This window comes from Alligator sinensis, unplaced genomic scaffold (assembly GCF_000455745.1).
Source record: "Alligator sinensis unplaced genomic scaffold, ASM45574v1 scaffold886_1, whole genome shotgun sequence".
Lineage (NCBI taxonomy): Eukaryota > Metazoa > Chordata > Crocodylia > Alligatoridae > Alligator > Alligator sinensis.
In genome coordinates, this window is record NW_005842040.1 from 2593899 (window position 1) to 2618901 (window position 25003).

A 25003-nucleotide genomic window follows, 5' to 3' on the forward strand; every position below is an offset into this window, starting at 1 on the left:
CCCCCCGCCCCCCCCCCCCCCCCCCACGCACGTACGCGTGCACGTATCCCAGGCACGCGCGCACACACACACACACACACACACACTGGTACTCGCTCCATGCGTGCGCTGATCCCGCGCGCTCCCACTGGCACACACTCCACGCACACACACTGGCACACGCTCACAAACTCCACGCACGCACCCCAGGTACACATGCTCCAAAGACACGCGCTTGTACACGCTCCACGCGCGCGCACACTTTCCACACACAGACACACACACTCGCACCTCCCTCCTCCCCGGCACACAAACGCCAATCACACACACTGGTACACACACAATGCGCACACATTCTGAGGGCACACTCGTGCCGCGCGCGCACAGTTCCATCCACCCACACACATACTCCGCGCCCTCCCAACACACACCCCACGCACACTCCCGCACAAACGCCACGCACACATATTCCGACCACACACATACACTTTCCACACACGCACACCGGGCACACAAACTCCAATCACACACACCGGTGCACACACCATGCGCACACGCGTTCCGCGCGCATACTCATCCCACGAGCACGCACTCGCACAACCTAAACACGCGCGCGCGCTAGTACACACTGCACACACGCCACCCCCAAGCACAGTCCCGCACAAACTCTACGCACACATACTCCAAGTACACACATTTGCACACACTTTCCACACACATACCCCACGCACGTACCTTGCCACATTCCCCACGCACACACCCTCGCAGGCACTCTCCACACGCGCCCCCTCCAGCATCTTTATATCACCTAGCGCCCACAGTCCGTGCACAGAGCACACACGCGCCTCTCTCCTCAGCAGTGCAGGCTTCACCCCTGCTGTATAAGCACACACGCTTCCCACGCATACCCGCGCCACAGCCTCGCCTCTCCCTCCCTGCCGTACGTGTGCACATTTTCTGCCCCTTGAACGCGCCGCCACCCCCTTCCCTCGTGGGCGCACTTGCACACTTCGCGCGCACACATTCCTACGCGCGCTTGCTTCTCCCCCAAGCCCACCGGCTCACAACACACAATACACTCCGCACCTTTCCTCTCACTCACCCCCTCCGACACATTCACACTTGTACGTGCGCACACCTTTCCCCTCAGGCGCTGCTCACACACTTTGCGCACGTACGCACGCGCACATCCTCCTCTTTGAACGCATACACGTCTCCTCTATGGAATTCAACGCACATGCTTCGGACACGTACCTACCCTACACATACACACATTTCTCACACGTATACGAAATTCTCCCTTCACCACGTTAGCCTAATACACATAAACAAGACACAAGCACCCCCAGCCCCCGGCATACAGACATCTCCAGCTTTCATGTGGTCACAATTAATTGTCTTTACTCTCTTAAGGACTTGTTAAGCAAGTGTAGGCCAGTAGAGGGGGTATAGCTCAGTGGTAGAGCATTTGACTGCAGATCAAGAGGTCCCTGGTTCAAATCCGGGTGCCCCCTTCTAAAGTTATCTTTTATTCCACCCTCCCCTTAAAATCCTATTTATGACTGTCGCATCAACAGGGCAAAAAAAAGCACAATTTTGTTTCTAATGCAAAAAATATTTAACATCAGCAAATCAGTTAGTGCTGTGGAGAGACATGTTCAACTTTCCTTTATGTCCAGTAAAGGGAATATGTTTCAGTAAGCGGTATTTTGCCTAATAGTCTTGTGTCTTTGGGTGATATATTGAGCCTGTATTTTAGAATAACGGTTATTACGATAAATAAATATAGACAATTTAGTGCCATAAATTTTCATTGCATTTTGCATGCACAGCATAATGCAGATTATATTTATATTATTTGTGTCTCTGGAGGCCCGTATCTTGCATTTACCAGACAACTGACTAAATTGCCCAATAATACATCCTTTCAATAAGCTTGCTTGGCAGTAGAGCGGGAGGCCTTGATTCCAAGTTGGCCCTGTTATTTTCAGTAAGCCAGAGCTGAGCAGTTTCAAGGTGGAAAATATAGATACAAAAAAGTAGCATTTTGATTAATACTGGGAAATGATCCAACAAGAATAGACCCAAAATCAAAACCGTGTGTGTGAACCTGGTAAAATTTACAGTATTTGGATAATTCAGGACCCAGACCTTTTGGTTTTCTGATTACCAACTGATGTGCCAACTAATCAATATTTTGCCAAGTAATAACCCCAATTAATTTAAAATACAGTTCCCTTTTAGCATGATCTCATTATAACAGCACTAACTTAGCCTAACAGCATAAACTCATATATGTTAAGGGGAAGTACCTTGGCATCAGATATGCATGCATACAGTGACACAAAAGCTAGAATCAAAACTGGTCAATTATGTGCCATAACACCTTGCTAATAAGTGAAGGAGAGAGAGTCTCTTTCGGAGTCCTTTTCAGCCTGGGTTTTTGAAGGAAGTTCCCTATTTCTCCTGTGAAAATCTGCATGCTCATGATAAGCAGATATTGACAACTGTTAAGTCCTAGTTCGTCGTAAATTTGTTACAGTTTGACACTTGCTTGCTATAATGCTTGCTACCTTTTATATGTCTGTTTTCCGCATCCACTCTCATATTTCTATCAACCCTCCTTTACCTAAGTGCAGCCAAGACTTTTGTGTACACATGCACCTGATGATGACACAGCAGTGAAAGCATCATTTATGATGCATGTCTCAGGCAATCTTTCTCAAAATGTTCATCGTTTGTCTTTTGCTTCTTCTTAAGCACAAGCAGTATAGCAGCGGGGAAAGGAAACAAACGCACTGCAAGAATGAAATTGTGTACAAATGCATCTATCCCAGGATTTAGCATTAAATTAATAAATACGGTTCTGTATTGGTGAAGAGGTCTGTTGCTACTGGAGAGTTAAGATCTGTGATTAACTACAGAACCCATCTATCATTGTCATTTCTCTGCTGAAAAAAGCTTATGAATCTCTGATATCAGTTACTTTATAGCAGGGGAGATCAACCCCCAGCCCATGGGCCAGTTCCAGCGTGTGAAGCCATGTCATCCAGCCTACAGGGTTCCCTGCAGTCTTGAAATTAGGGTGCAGGGGAAGTGGTGGCAGCTAATTGTTGCTCCCCTGCTGCCAAATTTTTGGACCTGTGGAATTCTCTGCGGCACAGATACAATAGCCCTGTGCAGGATGGATAGATCGGGCATGTGGGGCTGAGTGGGGCACAGGGCTGGGCACAGGGCTGGGCAGAGGCCCAGTCCTAGCCCAATCCTAGTGCATGGGTCCTTATCTGGCCCACGGATCTGCCTGGAACCACTCCTCCTGCCCATGGAGCAAAAAGTTTGAGTGCCACTAGTCTATAAAGTAAAACTCTACCCTGCCTTCTGCTTTACCAATGTGCCATGTTCCATAACCTGTACTAGCAATGTCTTTATAAGGATACCCAGTTAAAATGGTGTCACTATATACACTAATTAATATCTAAGGTATCTCCACCTAGGATTAAATTTATCAGCATTTAAAATAAGGCTCCAAAGAGGCACCAGGGAACTTTTGATCTTTAGGCAAATGTGGTCCCATGCCTTCATAAGGCATATAGCTACAGGGAGAATGGAGTTACTCAAACCAGGATGTGTAGTCTTTCCTCTTTGACAAGACTGTCAATTTTGTTAGGGATAATTCATCCATTAGATTTTGGCCTGCAATACTTTTAAGTATTTGAAGGTATGTGTCTCTAGTGGGTTATGGAATAGAGAAAATCCCACACAACTTACTGATTCGTTTGACGCACTGGCTGGGGAAATTTTTAGCTACTCGCACGATTTCACAATGATTACACACTTAATTCATACAACACAATTTTATTTTAAAATTCTTTGCTACACATATAACACTGCTTAGCTTTAAGAAATACCACAAACATTAAGAACACAATAACTACATGTATCAGAAACAATGCTCTAAATGCACTTCCTTAAAACAATTACAATTACAACTAAAAGTTAAATTTAAATCAATACTATTATTTTCATAATATACTTACAATCCTAGAATTCCGAGAAGCCAAACACCTAGATACGCTTTCATTCCTCAGTAGTACAATTTAATGGGTTGGCCTCAGTAGTACGGTTCAATGGGCTCGTCTCAGCAGTACAGTTCAATGGGCTGGCCTCAATACTGATAGGACTAAGTCCCCGTCCTTCAGTCCCTCTTGGGCACTCCACGGCTTCAGCGTGAACTAAGAGATTCGTGTTCACAGAGAGGGTGGTTCAGGTGATCAGTCTGATCCGGCCTACACTTGCGATTCTTCCTTCGTTGTTCTGCAAGTGAGGTTACCTCCAAATTGGGACAGTAGGTTACAGTTTTTATTGAGTGAGTTGCCGTCTTGGGCCCCTCCTACCCAAACCTGTCACTACTCCCAAATTTGGGCTCGGATCTTACTTAACAGATTCTTTTGCTTGGTAATCAGTTTCTTTTGTTTGACCATTTTAATTACTTTGGGGAATTTCCTTTCTTTCCAATCTTTTCAAAGGCCCTAGGGTTTGATCTCTCGGAATGTGGGATGTTTGCTTAAGGGTCATTTTTATGTTAATTTTGTTAAAGGCCTCTAAAGATAAAATTCAAGAGTTAAGACTTTGAGCAAAGTCAGGACCTTCCGCACGTAGACCAAAACAATGGCCTAGATAAGAAGATGAATCTTGTCTTCTTCCTAAACTGGCTAATGGGCAACTATTATAAGCATTCAAACTATTTCATTCAATATGACAGTATGTACACCTTAAATTTCTTTAATAATTCAGATACACAAAGCTCTTGGGTCAGAGGTGATATCTTTTATTAAAGCAACTAAACAGTAGCAAAAAAATTCTATCTTTGCAAGCTTTCAGGCACATACACCCTTCTTCAGGCTGCGGAGAATTAAAAGTTTGTAAAAGTCCTCATAGATAAAAAAGACACTTCATTTTGCACAGGGGAGGTAGAGGGTGGAAGTTTATTCCCCTGGGTATCTCAGAGTCCTTTGGTGAGAGTGGTGCTCTGTGATGTGGAGATTTGGCTGTTTTCTTCCCTGGAGGTGTCCAATGTCAGAGTCAGACAGGGAGGTGAAAAATCCTTCTTTCTTGGTTAACAATACTTTTTCAAACGGCTAAAATATGATATCTTCCATGTTTCAGGATCTATGTTGTAGCTGTGTTTGTGTGAGAAAAAAGAGATACACAAAGCTCTTGGGTCAGAGGCGATATCTTGGGTCAGATGTGCGGATTAGGCTGTCCACTTCCCCGGAAGGGTCCAATGTCAGAGTCAGAGTCAGTTGGTCTAATAAAAGATATCTGACCCAAGAGCTTTGGGTATCTGTTTTTCTCAGACCAATACAGTTACAACATGGATCCCTTTAATAATTCAGTGATTCCTTCTGGGAAACATGTATTTGACAGTTTACAACTGGGCTCTTCAGAGGGAAAGAAAATGTAAATGTTTATGTATATATCTGTATGTAAATGAACGATATTGTGTAAATATTTTGTAATCAGGCCACTAACTAGACTCTGGCAGAAGTGGTTATAGCTTGGTATTCAAGCATTAGATTAAGGATTTAAAGTTTTCTTCTTCAAAGCCTCATGCATGTCCTCCTTAAAACCTTTGTGAATTCTGACAAGCACCAGTCAATTTGAAAAACAATAAAGCAAAAAATATGTTAGACCTGGAGATTAATGTTATAAAACATTGCATAACTGACAATCAAATTAGCCCACTAAAAATAGGTTTATTAGCAATCCCAACTACACTTCATTTTTGCTAGTCCTTTCCTTCTTATTTCTTGTGCTTTAATTAAAATTTAAAAAATTATAAAGTTCTGTAAGATTTTGTAATTGCTTAATTAATGATACATGGGGTTGTTTAATTTCTGGTAAATAAGACATCTGCACAGATGTTGGAGTTTGGTTATAAAAAGGGAGGTTAATTTCTTGTTATAATACTGTAGGCTAAGTGCGTGGTCTTTATTGTGAACAATCTGTGTGAGACAGAAATATATCTGCAAGATGGTGAAAGCAAACTGCATATCATAAGAACATACAGATAAAGTGCTTGAAAGCTTCAGGGAGCTCCTGCATTTGAATTAGGGATCTTTACACTTGCTCAAATGCTCAGCCAGTGAGCAATGACTATAACCCATTTCCAAGTTCTGCCACATTTTATCAACTGTGATTGTGGATTAACTGGTGTTGGAACAACTTCATGTTTCAAAATGTTCTGAATTTACACAGATTTATTTTTCCAATAGGGGAGTAAACTGTAGCCTGTAAACAAGAAGTGGAAGTTGTGTCTATCTGAAACAAGAGACAAGGTGAGCTAAAGTAATATGTTCTTCCCAGTGAGCTATGTTTACATAGGTGTAAACCAGAAGCAATCTTTGTAGCAATAACTTAGAATTGATCAAAAGTCCATTGAAACAAATAGGAATCTTTTAACTGTTTTCAGTGGCCTCTGTACTTGTTTATTTGAGATGCATACTCTTTCCAGCCCAGCAGGTAATGTTGTCATGTTGACAAGCCACATCCCAAATGTTTGAGTATAGTAAGCAACCTGTCTATGCACCTGATTCAGTTCCATGCATGCAAATATTCCATGCATACATAGGCCTATACATTCAGGGCCTTCTGAATTAATTTTTCATTAATTTACAGTCATTTGGAAAGTAATAAATACTTGATAGCTTATTGGCCATATTTTCTAGTCTCCCACTCCAAGAACCTATATAGGAATATAGCTAGATGGTAGAACAAAAGACCTTTGGTTTAAATACTGGTACTCTCTGTGTGTGATTATGTGTTATAGTTTCTTTAAATTAAAAGTTCTAGGTTGGTGGTGAGCAGTATGTACTCCAAACAATTTAGGTGACTATATTACACATGTCTATATGACAAAGTGTATGATATTTCTATCACTGAGCTAAATATATATTAGTCTAATATTCTCCTTTTTCTAAGCACATTATCAAAACCAATGCCTACTCCTTGAAGTATAATGATTGCTATTTTAAGGTATGCTTCAATTCTAATCTACCACACCCACAACAACCTAGGCCACAATCAGCTCTGTTGTATCTCTATTCATTTCAGGCTTCTGTTAAAAAGAGACTTCCTGCTTTTAAAAAACAAGGATTTAATACATGGCTTCTTTCTTGCCCGTGCTTTCCCCACTGTTGGTACAAGAACTTCCTTGTCTGCAGCTTTTGTCACATACACCTTTCTACCTCATTGACTCTCATTTCCCCTGATAACAACATCTTGCATTCAGCACCTGTTTTTTTCTTAATTTTTCTACTTAAAAGGCTAGGATTCATCAGTCCTAAGATAAGACTGAGGGGGAATATGATCACGGTCTATAAAATCATGCAGGGCGTGGATCAAGCGAACGGGTAGCTGTTGTTCACCTAGTCCCAGAATACTAGAAATAGGGGCACCTGCTGAAATTATTAGGTGATGGTTTAAAACGAACAAGCAAAAGTACTTTTTTACACAACGCTTAGTTAACTTATGGACTTCATTGCCACAGGAGGTAGTAGAGGCAGATAGCATAGCCAGGTTCAAAAAGGGACTGGATAAATTCATGAAGGATAGTTCTGTAAATGGCTATTGAACAGAATGGTTGGAGATGATTCCTCTAGAATCTCAACACCAATGATTTTGGGGCACAGGGTGCTTCAGTGCAGGGCTAACCAGCAGTCAGCCCCCATGCTGAAGCACCCTTGTACCGCAGCCAGCCAATCCACAGCATATGGAGCCTAGTCTGAGCAGCCAGCCTAGGGTGCTCCAACTGGGCTTTATGTGCTACGGACTGGCTGGCTGGGATGCTAACCCCACACTGAATCACCCTTATGCCTCAGCCAGGCCTTCTGCAGTGTGTAGAGCCTGTTTGGAGTAGCCTTGGGCTGGCAGGCTGACCTCTCCCGGTCCCCTGCCAGCTAGGGCTGCTCCAACCAAGCTCCACATGGTGTACATGAATAAACTTGGGAGTAATATGCTCTGAAGTCTTTTGCTCCTGGACACATGTTCAAGCAGCACACCCAGGAGCAAAACATTTGGGAGCAGTAAACTCCAGAATTTATTCATGCACATTAATTGCACATGTAGATGCACCCCTTGTGTTCTTAAATTCTTATGATCAATATATGATTTCCTTTTGCCTCCCTAAATTCTACTTTCCAGCTTACTCAGAGTCATATTTTTCTTGCATAAGTAAAAAGAAAGGTTAAGCTTTTTGTCATCGACACTATCAATCCCTCAATATGAGGAAGCCAGTCTTCCAGTAAATAGGGAAGTCAGCAGTGAGTCTGTAGATGACTGAGGAGGCCAATCAGAGATTTGCATGTTCAGCTGCACTCATGGCAAAGAGTTTTAAGAGGAAGTAGTAGATCCTGATGATATTGAGTCATAGCTCTTTTCCTTTGTCTTGAACAAGACCACTGGTATTAATTTTTCTGTTCTTCCAATTTATATGAGGTTTTTTCTGAAGATAGCACTGATGTTACTGGTAACATTCCAGAGCTTTCATGTGCTTCCAATACGTCATCCAAGTTTCATACCCATACAACAGGGTAGGAATGACAACAGCCTGGTAGAAGAGAAGTTTGGTTTGGGTTCTGATGTCATGATCATCAAAGACAATTTCAGAAATGTCCAAAGGCAGCACTGGCGGATTTTATCTGGTGTTGACTATAGTTGTCTGTTTACTTTTTGGAAAAGGTAGCTGCTGAGGTAGAGGTAATACTCAACACTCTCCAAGGATTGTCCTGCAAGGGTGCATCTACAGGCAATGGGTTACTGTGCGTTAGCCTAATTTACTGCGCAGTACGGGTGCGCTTCTACACGTGTGCGCCCTGACTGCACAGTGAAAATGGCTAATCATGACTAAATTTGAAACCTACAAATACGGGGGTCGGACTCGATGATCTATTGAGGTCCCTTCCGACCCTAACATCTAACATCTATAAAATGCAGGTATCAAATTTAGTCGCAATTAGTTAATGTATAGCAACTCATGTATAAATGTGACCCAGCACTAACTTCAGGGCTGGGCCTGTCCAGCCACTAGGGGCCAGCCTAACCCCAGCCCCAGGGATCCTGGCTGGTCGCCTTTTCTGCTCCAGGTCTGGGCTGGTTTCTGGCAGCACCTAGCTGCAGGGTATAAAGGCCTCCCTGAAGTCACTTTGTGCCTTGGGGCACACTGCACAGGCAGCTGCTGGAGCCTGTGCACTCCCTAGGACTAATACAGGCCTTGTGTGCCCCCTGGACAGGTCACAAGTGCCAGTGCCACACAGCTCCCAGTCCCTGGCCATGCCCCTGTACTGGGTGCTGCTAGCTGGTGTTCAGGGCCGGCATCACAGGGACAGCCATGCGGGGCCCAGAGAGCTGGCGTGAGACATCATGTCCTCAAGTTGCTCCCTGTTGAGCCCTGGCCCTGCCCACATGTACATGCCTATGCCAACTGCCGGGGCTCCCAGCTGGACCCAGGAGGAGGTTGGTGACCTTGTGGTGCTCTGGGGTGGTGCTGATATGCTGAGGCAGTTTGCATGGGGCAGGTACTCGAATGCCCACATTTTTTATGCCCTGTCAGACAACATGCAGGAGCAGTCAGCATGGCAGTGCCGCATGAAGGTCAAGGCCTTATGGGCACAGTGGTTGGCCATGACCAACTACAATGGTCAGTCTGGTCATGCCTGCAAGACCATGGTATTTATGTAGGAGCTGACCTGCATTTTGGCACCCTGCGACCTAGGCCACACCCTTGCGACAGTCCACAGCAGAGGCAGCTTGCCCTAGCTCCTGCCACAACCTGACCCCTTCGGTGACATCACCAGAAGAGGGGATCTTGGGCCTTCATCACCCTACCCCGCCCTTCTCCCTGGCAGCTGTTCTGAGAGCCCTGGCCAGTGGCTGTGTCACCCTTGGCAAAGCCCCAAAACCCACCATGAGGAGTGGCCAGCAACATTACCGCTGGCTGACAGCAGCACCTTGGGGTGAGGGCGGGGGGGGGGCCTGGCCAGGTGCTAGCCCGCAGCTCACTGAAGGCTGCAGACACCGGGCATAGCTGCTTGTCCTTGCTGATGGGGAGGCCTGCACCAAGCTGCCAGCCTTGCCAGCCCCGGACACACAGTAAATCCTGCACTGGGGAAGGGCCTTCCCAGTCCCCACCCCCACTGCCTGCCTCGCCTGCTTGCACTCCCCTGGTTCCAGGTCCCTGCCCCACTCCCTTCAGTACACAGAGAGGCAGGACACAGTTCAGAACTTTACTGAGCAGCCCATGTCCTTGCAGGTGTGTGGGCGCAGGCCTCTCATACCCTGAGAGAGTCATCGATGCTGGCAGTGATATCCTCTTCAGCAGCAGGGAGCAGGGACATGTAGTGCTGCCACAGGTAGCACTCCAGGTGGCAGCAGAGGTTGCGGGGCAGGCCAGGCTTGCCCCCATGCAATTGTAGCTCCGGGTCCTGAACCAGGAGCGCAGGTGTACCTGGGACACCAGGAGGATCAGCAGCAGCAGGGCATAGTGGCTTGGGCACCCCTCAGCCTGTACAAACAGCTCATCATGCACTGCTCTGGGCACATGTAATAGGGACGTATAGGCATAGCAGTGGCATGGTGTGGGGGGCGGCCCTGAGACGCCTCCCCGGAGAGGCCCCCTGCAGGGAGGGTGGGAGTGTGGCCAACCCTTCGTCCCAGTTGTCTCAGAGCCCTTCATGCCCCAAACCCAGGTGCCATGGTCTGGGCAGCAGCCCAGCAGAATGGGTGGCTTGTAAGGCAGAGCAGGGGAACAGGGTCTGAAGCTGCAGCAGCAGGTGCTGCCAGCAGCCTGTTCTGTCCTGCCCTGGGAAGGGGCCAGGGGAGGCAGGCTGCCTGCGGCCAGCACCCAGCAGGCTGCCAGCCCCAAAGGAGCAAGCAGGAGCAAGCAGGGAAGGGGCAGCATGGAGGGGACTCAGCTGGCAGCCATCTGGGCCCAGGCCTGCTTGGCTGACTAACCATGGTCCCTGGGCACCCATGCATGACTGACCCCCAATCTGAGGCTGCGCAGTACCCTGGTGCAGAACGTCCTATCTCTGAAATGTTGCAAACTCTCACAAAAGGCTTCTGTCTCTTGCCTCTGCAGGGCCAATATCTGGACATGGGGGAGAACCCACCAGCCCCATCAAGGATGTGGGCTCCAGGTCTCTGCCACCCAGCACTGGAGCTGTTGAGATGTGCCAGCTGTGCCATCAGCACACAATGGACTGGATCCTCCTGCTCCAGTGGCTGGTAGCAGCAGCGGAGGAGTGGGAGGTGCAGGTGCAGGAGGTGTAGGTACAGGTTTGGCAGACAGAAGATATTGAGTGGGAGACTGCCAGAAGGAGGTGTGGGACCAGGTGCTGTGGGACCACTGGGTACTAATGGAGACCCTGGAGCAGGAGTATGTGGAGCTGCTCTGGCAGCAAGTGGTCCTCTAGGCCCAGGCAGTTGAGGCCAAGGATGCCAATCACTAGGCCCTGGATACTCTCTTGGCCCTGGCAGCAGCATCCATGCCCCACACTGTCCAGCCCCCACCCATGGCCCTGCAGAGCCCCTGGGTCCTGCCTGCCTCCCCGCAGCAGGCCCCAACCTGGGCCTGGGAGGAGATCCTCTGGAACCTCCTGCCTGCTAGACCTCCTGGCCTGGCCCCCACCCCAGACCTGCCACCATCCACCTGGGATTACTTCAGATTGTAAGTGGGTTTTTTATTGTTGGTCCGTGGGGAGGGTGGTGGAGAGACTCTGTTGGCTGATGCGGAAGGGGGCTCTATGTGTTGGGGAGGGAGGGGGGAAGGGAGGATGTTGTTAAGGAAATAAAACTTTTTGTTTCAACCATGTGTGTGTTCTGAGAGTGGTGCACAGTGGGTGGTGGGGCAGGTGTGCTGGAGCGGGAAGTGCAGGAGGAGTGGGTCAGCCAGGGCCTCCCGCAGCCAGTGCCTTGGCCTCCACCGGTAGGTGCACAGCCATTCTGTCAGCCTTAGCAGGTGTGGGGGAGGCCCTCAGGGGCCAGTGAGGCCAGAACCATGGCCAGCAGGAGCGTGGGGTGCTGATTGTCACTGGCAGGGGCCAGGCTGGAACAGCAGGGTGCTGATTGTCACTGGCAGGGGCAGGGGCTAGAGCAGATCTGGCATGGGGAGGAAGGGTGGGTAAACAGGGAGCTACCATGTGCTGCCCCCATTCTGGGCATGAGGCCCCTGGTAAGGGAAGGGGCTGGCCACAGATCAGAGTTTCCAAGATGGCTGCCAAGTGCTTGCAGCTGGCTCTGGCTTCAAAGTGGCTATCAAGTGCTGGCAGCCATGTGGCCAGAGCCTGGAGCTCCCCCTGGTGGCCACAGAGGCATATAGCAGGGCTTCAGGGACTTGGCACCAACTTTAGTGCCAAGTGCAGTAACTTTAGTGCCAAGTCTCTGCACGTATAGACACTTGCCAAAAATTACTTTATACACATTATTTTAATGTGCATTAAATTTAGTCATGTTTAAATGCATGTGTAGTTGCACCCTGATTGTAATGTATGGAGGAGCAGCTGGTTAGCTTGGGGTAGGTTGGAAAATATCTTGGCTTTTGAGAAGGTCACAGTGAGTCCAAGCATTTCAGATGCTTCACAGAAGCAGTCACGGGTGACCTGATGCCCTTCAACTGCATGGGCACACACTATGCAATTATCAGCATATTGAAGATCAGTAAGGGAGGTGTTGGTTGTCTTGGATTTGGAATGCAGTCAGTTGATACTAAAGAGATTTTCAGTCAGGTGATACTGGATGCTGACTCTAGATGGAAGTCTAATAGCCATGAGATGCAATACAGATGGAAAAGAGTGTGAGTACAATCATACATCCCTACTTGACTCCAGTTCTAATTGTGAAGGGTTTAATTTCTGAGCTATTGCTCGGGATGGTTATTGTCATGTTGCCATGAAGAAGTCTGATAATGGTAGCAAATTTTGATGGGTATCCAAATTTCATCAAGATATTCTCTGGAGCCTGTCTGTTGATTGAATCAAAGGCCTTAGTCAGGTCAATGAAGGCCATGTAAAGATCTCAGTGTTGCTCACAGCACTTTTTCTGCTGCTGTCTAGCAACAAAGGTCATATATATTGCACCTCTGAGCTGTCTGAAACCACATCAGTTTAATTAAAACAAATAGTTTCTGAAACCACATTGGGACTTTGGTAGAATATCCTCAAGTAAGTCTATTGAGGAGAAAGCTGGTGATGATCTTCCCAGCTATGGACAGGAGTGCAATACTATGATAATTGCTACAATCCAATCCAACTCTTTTCTTGAATATGGTAACAATTCTGGCATCTCTCAAGTCACTGAGAATCTGTTCATGTTTCTAGATTTTCAAAATAATGATGACACTCAAATATTTTATTCTAATATCAAAGAAAATGGCATTGAAACCATTTCACAACACCTAATTAAGGACTACCTTTCAGATACACCATTTTATTAAGAGGTCTTGAAAGCCATTAAGCCAATAAAGAACAGTAAAGCATATGGTCCTGATAGAATACCAGTTTATAAAATTTATAAGCAAGGCAGAAATATTGTCTCTTCCCAACTATGCATTGTTAAGATTTTCATCTTCTTGATAAAAGGCAAATAGAATTTGTGGTTTGGCAAGTACATTTCCAGGATGATTTTGCAAGGGTGATCTAATTATGTGCTAGCCTTTTGGGATAAAGCTTACATGAAAGACACTGTACAAACTGCATTACAGTTGTGCATATACAAGGCTGTGTTGCATTATATTGCTCTCATTTCATACAAACCACATGTTTACTGTCAGTGGTTGTTTATACAGCCATGAAATGGTAGGGTATTTCATTGCTACTGAAGTCATTATTTTAAACATATATTTCCTATTATTTACTTCCAAACTGTCAAGCTATTTTCCTAGTGCTGTGCAGGGAGGGCTTAGAGGACTGGGTAGATGAAATATTACAAAAAGTATCTCTTGTATTGCCATCTTGAATTAGATTAGAGAATCCCAGAATAAATGAAAATCATTTACCGCCTGTAGGCAAAAATCTCTTTCACATAGTGGTTAAATTGCACAGGGATTCACGGAATCACTAGAGCTGAAAATTAATATTAAGATTAAAAAAGATGGACAAGTGTTAATCCTTTCTAATAGCATACAAAGATTAATTTAATCTAGTGCACAATTCTTGTATTTTCAGCCCCAGATCTACTAGTGATGGTTAGATTCCATGTCGTATGTTCAGAGGGCACCTGGGCTCAAATCCAGGAAACTTTTCAGCTGGGGCAATTGTTCTACCAACCAAAATACATATATCCTCAGCTGTCACAGTTCCTTGGGCAAAGCTTGTCTAAGCAGGAACTATGACATTATGGACAAAATCCATATATTATAAATATTTTAGACACAGCACATAAAATAACCATGAGCTGAAATTAATCTAGGTTTATTGGTCATATCCCTGGGGGGGCTAAACTCTTGGAATGCCTCCAGTACCAGAAATGTTGTGCTCTCACATGATGTTTTAACACTGTAATGTTTAGACCTGTAGAAGGCAGGATAGATTTGTATCTTATGGACTAACCAAAGTATGTGTCTATCATAGAATCACAGAGATGTAGGGCTGGAAGGGACTTCCAGAGGTCATGTAGTCCAATCCCTTGCCTGAGGCAGGATCATCCCTATCCAAACCATCCCAGACAACCATAATCTAAACTACCAGCTAGACTGCCATCAACCATGACAACACAGACATAGCACCCTAGATATATAGATAGATATACACCTCTACTTTCACAGCCCTGTCTCATGACCAATCTGGTCACTTGACAGCCCTTGGCATAACCTTTACAGCATCAAATTACTATTATAACACTTGCATCTGCACACCTGTGTGCCCATCTGCATCTCTTTACACATTACAATCATGCTGGGCCGCCTCCACTCCCTCTGCCCCCTACTCCTCTTCCCCCCCCAACAAAGGATGGAGTCCCCTGTTGCCTGGTCAGGTGCCCATATAGCTTTGTCTCTTTGGTCATGGTCTTGGCCCCTGTCACCATCCAGAGGAGTAGGCTTACCCTCTTCCCCACCTCATTGGTGTATGGGTAGTACCAAAGGAGGTGATGAATTGTTTCCACCTTCCTTGGGTAGGGTTCTCTGGGGCAATCTGATGGACCTTTCTGCCCCTCTCTGTTTCTCAGTGCCCACATGAGGAGTGCCTTGTGAGCTACCTGCCAGTTCAGGTCCCTATGTTCCTTCTGCAGGTTCTTGTGGAAGATTCGTTCCCACATGGCCTTGCTGCCATCGCCGGGGAGCACGTCCACAGTTGGTATTCTGTTCCTTGCTCTTATCATTTCCTATATACTATGGTGGTTTTTCAGAGTTGTTGGGCCTTCTTTTTGTAGCTCGTATCTGCTCCAAAACTGTTCCAGGACTTTGTCAAACCACAATGGTTCCCATGTCCCTGGGCATGGGTTGGGCCGTGTGGACACCCCCCAGCATCATAGCAGGTTCCCTGCAAAATAGTTCACAAAGCAAGCAGTTTTGGAGTGTGCTGCAGGTGCCAGGTTAAAGATCTGACTGAAATGAAAAACCAGACATTTAGCATTACTCAGCCTCCAGTCTATTTTGTCTTATAGAGCTCTTATAGAAACTAGACGCGCTATGGAACTTGCGCTGCCTGTTGATGGGAGCACATGACACTCATGAGGGCAGTGTTACTACTGATGCTTCTGTACACCATACTGGTCTCCCCACCCCCCATGCAAATTATCCATAGAATCCAAGGGGTCATGTGCATTTTCTTCTGGGGCACCAGATGGAAGAACACTTCCCTCATAATATGTGCCATGGTGTGGTAGGGCACTGTTGGTACCTGCCACTTTAAGGACTCAGCCAAGCAGCCAGCAGGTGCTTGATTGTGGCTGTCATTTTAGATCCCTGGCCTCCCCTATAAACAGAGCATTTTGCTACTGGCAGGCAGGCAGTAACATTGCCTGGCTGCTTGGAACGTCTGGAGGTAAGAGCAGGAACTGTAGGGGATGGCTTGGTGGCTCCAGGTCCTGGGTATGACCTAAAACTGCACCCTGCTGGGAGTGGGTGGCCTGGTAGGGCTCTCAGTGGCACAGGAGCCTCCAGGAAATGCCAGGCCAGTTACCACCTCAGTGAAAGGTGGGTTGGGGCACCTTAATAACTCCAGCTCCCACAACTGGGTGGGTTATCCCCTAGTAGGGGCCAGAAGGCGGACCCACGAGAGAGGGTGGGGATAGAATCTCAGAGGCCTGGTGTAGAGTACCCTCGACTGGTCAATGTTGGGACCAGGACCAGAATGGTCAAAAGGGCCAGGGGTCCACCACGAGGGACGCCCAGAGCTGAGGGCCTGGGTTCCGACTGGCCTTGGAGGTGAGGCCAGGGCCTGTGTGGCCAAAGGTCCTGGGGGGACCACGCCCAAGAAGGGAAATAGTTTCAAGGAGCTAGGCAACCCCGAATGAAGGCGGGGTAGGCTGCCTGAGTGGAGGGATCCAGTTGGGGTCCAAACTAGAGGATTCTGGGGCCCAGTGTGGGGCTGGTGAGATTAACATCAGTGGATGCCATCTGTGAGGCTTGGGCTGTGGGGCAGGGGGGGACGGAGCTGCAGATAGCACCCCCTGGCATCAGGGCAAGAAATGGGCAGCCTCCCACCTAATTAAGATCATTAATTAGATATCATCAAGGTGTGGTGGGCGAGGAGGCAGGTGGTTGGCTCAGGAACAGGTGGGTGGAGTTGTTGGTAGACGGGCCCCGAGAAGGCCCCCTGTTACACATGGTCTCCCGTCAACAGGTTAGGCAAGTTCCATAGTGCGTCTAGTTTCTGTTTGACTGAGGCCTTGGTCTTTTTCCCATGTTTTCTGTTCTTTCAGTTCCAGGTTGAAGACCACTCCTGGGATCTCTATTCCCTTGCAGGGGGCAGAGACCAGTAGGGTAGATACATAGGTTTCTGAGTTTGCCCATTGCCAGGCAGGTGCTCTTGGTCACATTGAGCTTGGCCCCTGTTGCCACTCCATATGCCTAGGTGTGTTGCAAAACTCTTTCCATCAAGCACTTGTCTCTGCATAGGATGTTGAGGATGTCCATGTAGGCCAAGACTCATGTCTCTTTCCTGCTGCCCCAAGGGACCCCCATTTTCTGGATCCTGGGGTCTTGCCTGAGCTGCTGGGCTAGTGGTTCCACCACGCAAATGAAAAAGATTGGAGAGAGTGGGCATCCTTGCTGGACCCCCAACTCCACTGTGATTGGAGCAGCCAGCACACAGCTGTCACATCAGTGTACAGCATCCTTATCCAGGTGATGAAGGTCAGGGGGACCCCCATCTTCCTCAGCATCACAAAGAGGAGCTGGTAGGACACCCTGTTGAGAGCCTTTTCTAGGTCGAGGTTCACCATGGCTATGTCCAACCCCCTCTCCCGTTGGTACCACAGTGCATCCTGCAGCTGCATCAGGGCACCATGGATCTGTCACCCCAGTACCATGCATGCCTGGTCCTTGTGGATCACTGTACCTATAACAGATTTGAGATGCTCAGCCAAGACTTGTAATTGAAATTCAGGAGGGTTATAGGCCTCCAGTTCTTCAGGTCCTCCCAGGGACCCTTCTTGTATCAATGCCCACTGCAGGGATGTGCAAAGAGTATATCCCAGGCTGTCACTGCCCCACAATCCTGGCCCCACCCTCCCATCCCACTCCCAGACACTGCTCCCTGCCCACTCTCCCGCAGCCCCATGCCCTCTGTCCAGCAGAGCACACCTTGCCAGCAGGGGTCTTAGGCTGGTCTCCATGGAGACCCCACTCCATCCAGGTCTCTCAGCAGTGGGTGTGGGGAAGACAGGCCCAGAGCTGGATAGGATCAGTTCCCTCCCCACTATCCTATCAGCCTGGGCCAGGTCAGCACTGCCTTCCCTGGCCTGCAACAGCTCACCAAAACTCCTTAAGAGGCCCTCCAGCCCAAATAAATGCCCATCCCTGTTCTAAACCATGCAGCAGTTTGAAACAAGGGCTGCATCTACATGAGACACTGATTGCACAGTAGCTCGTTACTACTGTGCTGTAGCGTTGCAAGGCACAAAGCATGACATGACGCTACTGCACAGTAATAACAAGCTACTGCACAGTAGTAATGAGCTACTGTGCAGTCAGCACCACCAAAAAGCTTTTTGGAAACGCTACTGCACAGTAACTCCAGTTATTGTGCAGTCATTTAGAACTTGTGTATGCAAGTACGAAATGACTTCACAGTAACAACTGCGCAGTCAGTCTCATGTAGACATGACCAAGGAGATACTGATGAGGATGAAGTTGGTTCCTTAGTCCCGGTTCCTTAGTCCCAGTTCCTTATTCTCAGTTTCTGGTTCATTTTTCAATGCTAATATTTACACAATTTAAGGTTGTTAATAGTGAATTAGACATGCTAAAGAGTTAGAATTTCAGCCTCATGAAACATTGGGATTTGAGTTTTTAACTGCTTCCTTGCTAGGCAAAGGCATAATCACTCTATGTGGCCTCTCTGAAGATTTTAAAAAGAGAATGACTCCAATGTACTTGCAGGGCTTGCCAATGTCTTGTATTACTTTTCTTTGCTGATGTGACAGACCAGGCAAGTATAATTTATTTCCCTGTTGTTGTACATACCTATTATTAAAACCCACATTTTGAGGTGAGTGGAGGAACAGCAAAAAGGAAATTCAAATATTTTTTCTTGTTCCCAATCAAAAAACAACAATATTTGAAACAAAATGAACATATTGTTTCGTTTTGATATGAAAACTCAAATGTGACTATTATACTTTTTAAAAGGGTTTGATCTGGATCTTTTTTCTCCCTCCACTTTCCTTTGTTTCCCACTGTAAAAAAGGACAGGGAGCAAAAATATGAGCATTACAAAGGAAAGCATGACTTCTTTTCAATGTTCTAACTTTCTCTCCACTCTTCCAGTGGGAGGCTTGAAGGAGGGGACTGAGAGAAAATGGAAGGAAAAAGGATGGGGAGCAAAACTGAAACATCACAAAACACATAGGCAATGTGTTGCAGAGTACGGGGCGGGGCATGTGCCCCCCTTGAGACTGGCCACTGCCAAAGCCACCACTGGCTTCTGCAGGCACTCGCTGCTCGCCACCCGCCCCCTCCTCACAGCCGAAGGTGTTGCTGGCATCTGCAGGCGGTCCCTGCTTGCTGCTCACCACCCCCACCCACCCACTGCCGACACTGCCACTGGCGTCTGCAGGCAGTCACCGCTCACTGCTCGCCGCCGCTGACACCACCATCAGCATCTGTGGGTGGTCCCTGCTCCCAGCTCACAACTGCCAACACTGACACCACTGCCAGCGTCTGCAAGTGGTCCCCACTCACCGCTTGATGCCACCGCTGCCACTTACAAATGGTGTCCCCCCAGTCTCGGGAGGCACCAGTCGTTCATGGCAAAACAAATGCAAAATGTTAAATAATATTTAAATCAAATATTTTCATTAAGAATAAAATTAACTGACACACAAAAACTGTAAATATTTTAATGTTTCTGTTGAAAAGTCATGTTAATCAAAAAAGTCATTGTTGATCCTATAGCACAGAAGATTTAATTTTCTCCTGTCTCCATTTCACTGTTTCCACGGAGCCTCATACCACAAATAACATGGAACTATCATTCCAGTTTCCTCAGATGTTATTTAAAGATGCTTGCACTAATGGAGAAATAAGCACTTGGAAACAAAGCCATCAGGCAAACAGGCCCGGGTTTTTTTGCACCTAGGAAACAAAATCAGTACCCAAAACAGCAAGTATTTGCTACATGCCTATGAATATGGGATTTAGCTCCTTTTCCAATTGGAAAGGGGTATAGCTTAGCAGTAGAGCAGGTGACTGCCGATTAAAAGGTACCTGGGTATTCCTCATGTTTAATCCTCCCAAAATAATCCTTGTTAAATGAATTGGAAGGACTTTCTTAAATACCCAGCATTTCATAAATACCCAGCCTGGAAAAATCCAGACCCTTCTAGCTGTTCCATTATTCAAATGCAAAAATGCTGACTCCATCCTGCTTGCTTTAACTAAACTTCAACTCTGCGACAAAGCATTAGGTTATAGACATGCTTCTGCCAGGTATCTAGTTCAGTATCCAAGCTTGATTATAGCTCTCAGAGCTAATAGATTCAAAGCCTGATGTGGGAGGCTGGCAAAGCGCAATAGGTTAGTGTACAGGAAATTGTGTCCTAAATTCTGCTTGCCATGTTGCAACAAAGCTAGCCTTCAGCAATCTGTGTATCATGTTCCTCATCCAGAAAAGTAGAATTGCAAGAGCTATTTTATGAACATAACAATTATCATTTCCACCAATCTAGCAGGCTTGGGGGATACCAAGCCAGTCTACCTCTGAACAACCCATTGCTGCCAGCTCTACAAGCTCATGCTCTGCACAATCCATCCTCCTGTCCTTGCATTCCTCCCTGGGGGACAAATGGCAGGACACCCTAGATGAGAGCAGGGGTGAGGGTCCCCAGTGGACAAGTCTGTATCCCACAAGCCAGCGGCTCCTCCATGGAGCTGTTGCCACGGGCTCATATCTGGCACACTTTGTGGACACCCCTGACACCCTTTTGCCAACTGAGGGAGACCCTGGTACATGCCTACCTGGAGTGTGCCAGGCTGCAGCTTCTCTTTTGCCTTCTCCAGGACCTCTTGCTGAAGTTCTGGCTGTATTTCTCCCTGCATCTTTTTTGTTATGCACTTCCCGTCCACTGTGCCACCAAGTGCTGGGACTTCCTGGTCAACCTCCTCCTGGCTCTGGCCAAGCTGGCCCTCTATAAGACCAGGAAGGAGATTCGGGCCAGGGCAACCCAGGTGAGTGTGCGGCTGTCTTCCTGTCATTCCTCCACTTACGTCTCTGGATACAGTTTCACTGGTCGTATCCACAGGCTTCCTGCTTCCTCCATTCAGGGGGCGGTGGGTGCTGGCCAGCGTGCTCTGCTTGGATCCCTTCTGAATCTCTTGTAATTAACCTGTGACTGCCTCATTCCTGTTTTCTTTTTAGTTGTCCCAAGTAATCAATTGATGTGTCTCCAGTAGACTGTCTTATAAGGGAATCTTACAGTTGTCCATGATGGGCCAAAGCCCATGACCCCATAACATATCAAATAAGCCTGTGTTACAGAGAGGCAGAGAGTGGATGCTGAAAGGGAGAGGGAACTGGGGATGACCACTGTTCCCATGCACTTGCAGCAGCATTTAAAGTAGGGGTGGGCAAAATATTGCCTGTAGGCCAGATTTGGCCTGCCAATGGATTTTATATAGCCTGCAGCAGGTCTCTCAGCCCTGCCTGGTCCAGACAGGGGTGCAGCCCAGCCTGTGGTGCAAGCACTGAGCAGCCAGTCCTGCTGTCCCTGGGGCGTGCAGTGGGGCTGGGATGGTGTGGCTGCCAGACTCAGCTTCCCAGCAGTCCTGGAAGTGACAGGTCTGCTACCAGTGTCACCGCTGCTGCCCAGGCACCCTGGCCTACCCATCCAGCTCTTGGACTCCACTCCCCACCCACCCATGTCCCTATCTCATCCACCTGGTAGGGGTCCCAGGCTGGTCTCCATGGAGACCCCACCTGCCTGTTCCATCCAGCACCCCCAGCCGTGGGTGTGGGCCAGATGGACTGGGGCCAGTTAGGATCCATTCCCACCCCTACGCTCCCCCCCACCCCAGGCCGAGCCAGCACTCCCCCACACCTGCCCTGCAATAGCTCCCCAAAAATCCTTAAGTGGCCCTCCAACCCAAATAATTAACCACCCCTGTTCTAAAGAACTCTTCAGCCTGGAAAAGTGCAGGCTCAGGGTGATCTGGTGGCCACCTATAAGTTTATCAGGGGTGTTCACCAGGATCTGTGGGGATGACTATTCACCAGAGCGCCCCAAGGGATGACAAGATTGAATGGTCATAAACTGCTCCACAACTGTTTCAGGCTGGATATAAGGAAGAACTTCTTTACTGTCCGAGCCCCAAGGTTTGGAATAAACTGCTGCCGGAGGTGGTTCAAGCACCCACTTTGAAGGCCTTCAAGACACACTTGGATGTTTATCTTGCTGGGATCCTATGATCACTGCTGACTTCCTGCCCCTGGGGCAGGGGGCTGGACTCGATGATCCTCCGGGGTCCCTTCCAGCCCAAATGTCTATGAAATCTATGAAATAAAGGATGCTGCAGTGCAATTTGAAACTGGGAGACATTGATGAGGCTGAAGTTGGTTCCTAGTTCCTGGTTTGTTTTTCAAAGGTAATCTGTCCACAATTTACAGTTTTTTTCCACGTAGGGAAAAAGAATCAATACCCAAAACAACTATTTCCTAAAGAGCTGAACAATCCATGAAGCTAGTGAACAAGTATAAGATTTAGCTCATGTAATGACCACAAGGGGGTATAGCTCAGTGGTAGAGCATTTGACTGCAGATCAAGAGGTCCCCGGTTCAAATCCGGGTGCCCCCTTGTTTTTATTCTTCTAGAAATAATGTTTGCTAAATGAATGGGAAGGATTTTTATAAATACCCAGCATTTATGACAAACTCAGGCTGTTGTAGTCCTCCCTTTATTCAAACTCAAAAATGCTGACTCCATCCTGCTTGCTTTAGCTAAATTTTAAAAGCCTGCAATAAAGCTTTGTGGTCATAGACCTGCTTCTGCTAGGTGCTGTAGTTAGTTCAGGATTGACTGCTTCATTACAGCTCAGAAAGGTTACAGGTTCAAAAGCTGGTGTGCCAGCCAGCTCACCAACACTCTTAAGTGGTCCTCCAGCCCAAATAATTGCCCACCCCTACTTTAAAGTCTAGGAGCTGCTCTTTATAGATGAGGCTGAAATTGGTTCCTAGCTCCTTTTTTTAAATAAGGAGCCAACTTCAGCCTCATTATTAACTGAGGGTGCATCTACACCAAACTTACTTAGAAGTAGACTAATTAGCTCCACAGTAAACAGTCTCAGTGTCTACAGATGTAGGGCTATTAGGCTAGCATAAACTAATAAACTCCACAGCAGGGCCTTGTAAATACAAGTACTATCCTGCTGCAGAGTTATTTTACTATGCAGGAGCACTCATGTAGATGCTGACCCAGCTGGCTGGGGCACAAGGGTGCTTGAGTAGGGGGGGCTGCCTGCTGGCCAGCCCCACACTGGAGCACCATTGTGCCCCAGCCAGCCCCACTGCAGTACATTGAGCCAGGCCAGAACACCCCAAGCTGGCAGGCCCCCTGACAGTCAGGGATGCTCCAACCTTGCTCAGTGTACTCCCGTCCTGGGCACATATGTAGATGTAATAAACTCTAGCGCAATAAGTGCCAGAGTTTATTGCAGCATATTAATATAATATAATATAATATAATATAATATAATATAATATAATATTAACATGCCCAGAGTGTTTTAATTCCATCTGACTGGAAGGAGAAAGGGTTGGAAGAAGGGAGGTCATGTTTAAAACCATATCTATTTCTGAATTCTAACCACCACCAGAAAGACATTCAGAAAGACCTTATTTGGGGTCAGATTTTGCACAGCTCCTGCAATACAGAAATCTCTGCAAGTCTTGAAACATCCTCTATTTTTTCTGGATAATTGATGTTTCTACTCTGCAGAAACCTAACAGAGTTTTTATTGAACCTGGTCCTCTTTTTTCATGCTCCTGCACTTCTGGCATTTTTCCTGTGATCATTTTCCATCTCCCACAAGATTACCTGTTTTCTTTCAGAGCTTTTAAAAGCATGCCTCAGTCACATGCAATTGCCTCCTCGCACACTGCAAGAAGACTACACCTTTCGTCATGATTTCCTCAGCATCAAGTTAAAACCTTAAAGCAAATACGGTGACTGCGGTTGTTTGGAAAGGAAAGCCAGGTATCACACAAGCAGCATTGCATGATTGCAGTTTAATGGGTGGGAGGGATCCTCTTTCTAAATTGATTCCTCTGCATTGTATCCAGGGGTTATTTTATAAGGCATAAAACTGAGCAAAGGGTGTGTACACATGTACTTTCTGACAGTTAAGCTGAGTTTTTTTTTAAAGTCAACTTAAGTGTCAGAGCATACACACGTACGTGGCTCAGAGTTGACTTAAATGCGGGGCAAGATGATACACCTCTGAGGTGTATTACCTTGGGGCACCTATACATGTTCATTGAGGCTGCTCCAATACACTGCAACTGCAGTGCATCAGCGCAGACTCCATCAATCGAGTCTGCTGGAGCGTGGTAATTACCACATTCCAGCAGACTTCAGCATCACATGTATCAGCATCCCTGCCTTGAAAAATGGCAGCAGGGGCACTTTAATTAAAGCTCATTCAACAAGCTTTAATTAAAACGCCCCTGCTGCTATTTTCCAACATGGGGATGCTGACACATGTGGGGCTTGAGGCACTTTAATTAGAGCTGTAATTAAAGCACCCCCCACTTCCAGAACAACCTAGCTCACAAAATGGATGTCACCAAGTCAAGATGTGCATGTTATGCTCTGACCTGGTTTAAGTTGACTTAGTTAAGTCACCTTATTTTAAGCCAATTTAGCATGTGTGCACGCCCAAAGGTAGTAGCCCAGGTACAATGGTTAAAACTCCAGGGCTAGAAACTGTACTAAAATACACGCCCCACTCAACCCCGCTAGCCCACAAATGCTGCGGAGCCGAGGTCGGGCTGGGTCCACGCAGAACCCGGCCGCGAGCCTGGGCTGCAGTGCCCCCGGCTGCCCTACAGGGGGCGCGAGCTGCCCTTCGGAGGTAGAGCCATTCCCTCGTCACCTGACAAGGGAGCTCGCCCCTCCCCTCTCCGACCTCACGCAACGTTCGCGTCATGAATGAATATCCCGTCGTCCTTTGCGCCGCCTTCTCTCTTTCCCCGGAACCAACATGTCTAAGCGAGGTGAGGCCTGGCGCGGCCGGCCCCGGCCGGGGTGAGCGGCGGTCCAATCCGTCGCCATCCTCCGGCCGCGCGGGCGTGGCGGCCTCGCCACCCGCGGGGAC

At 47.4% G+C, this 25003-nt stretch overlaps 1 protein-coding gene and 2 non-coding genes across 3 annotated transcripts in view; all 3 read left to right on the forward strand.

Moving 5' to 3' along the window:
- Positions 1-1421: 1421 nt before the first annotated feature.
- On the forward strand, positions 1422-1493 carry TRNAC-GCA. The gene has a single exon. It is a non-coding gene; the product is annotated as a tRNA-Cys (tRNA).
- A 20920-nt stretch (positions 1494-22413) lies between these two features.
- On the forward strand, positions 22414-22485 carry TRNAC-GCA. The gene has a single exon. It is a non-coding gene; the product is annotated as a tRNA-Cys (tRNA).
- A 2298-nt stretch (positions 22486-24783) lies between these two features.
- The window catches only part of RPL23 (ribosomal protein L23), a 3735-nt gene continuing 3515 nt past the window's right edge, over positions 24784-25003 (forward strand). The window contains exon 1 of the mRNA XM_006022567.3: positions 24784-24902. Coding sequence (XP_006022629.1) covers positions 24890-24902 — 13 coding nt within the window. The 5' untranslated portion in view covers positions 24784-24889. The remainder of the gene's footprint in view (positions 24903-25003) is intronic.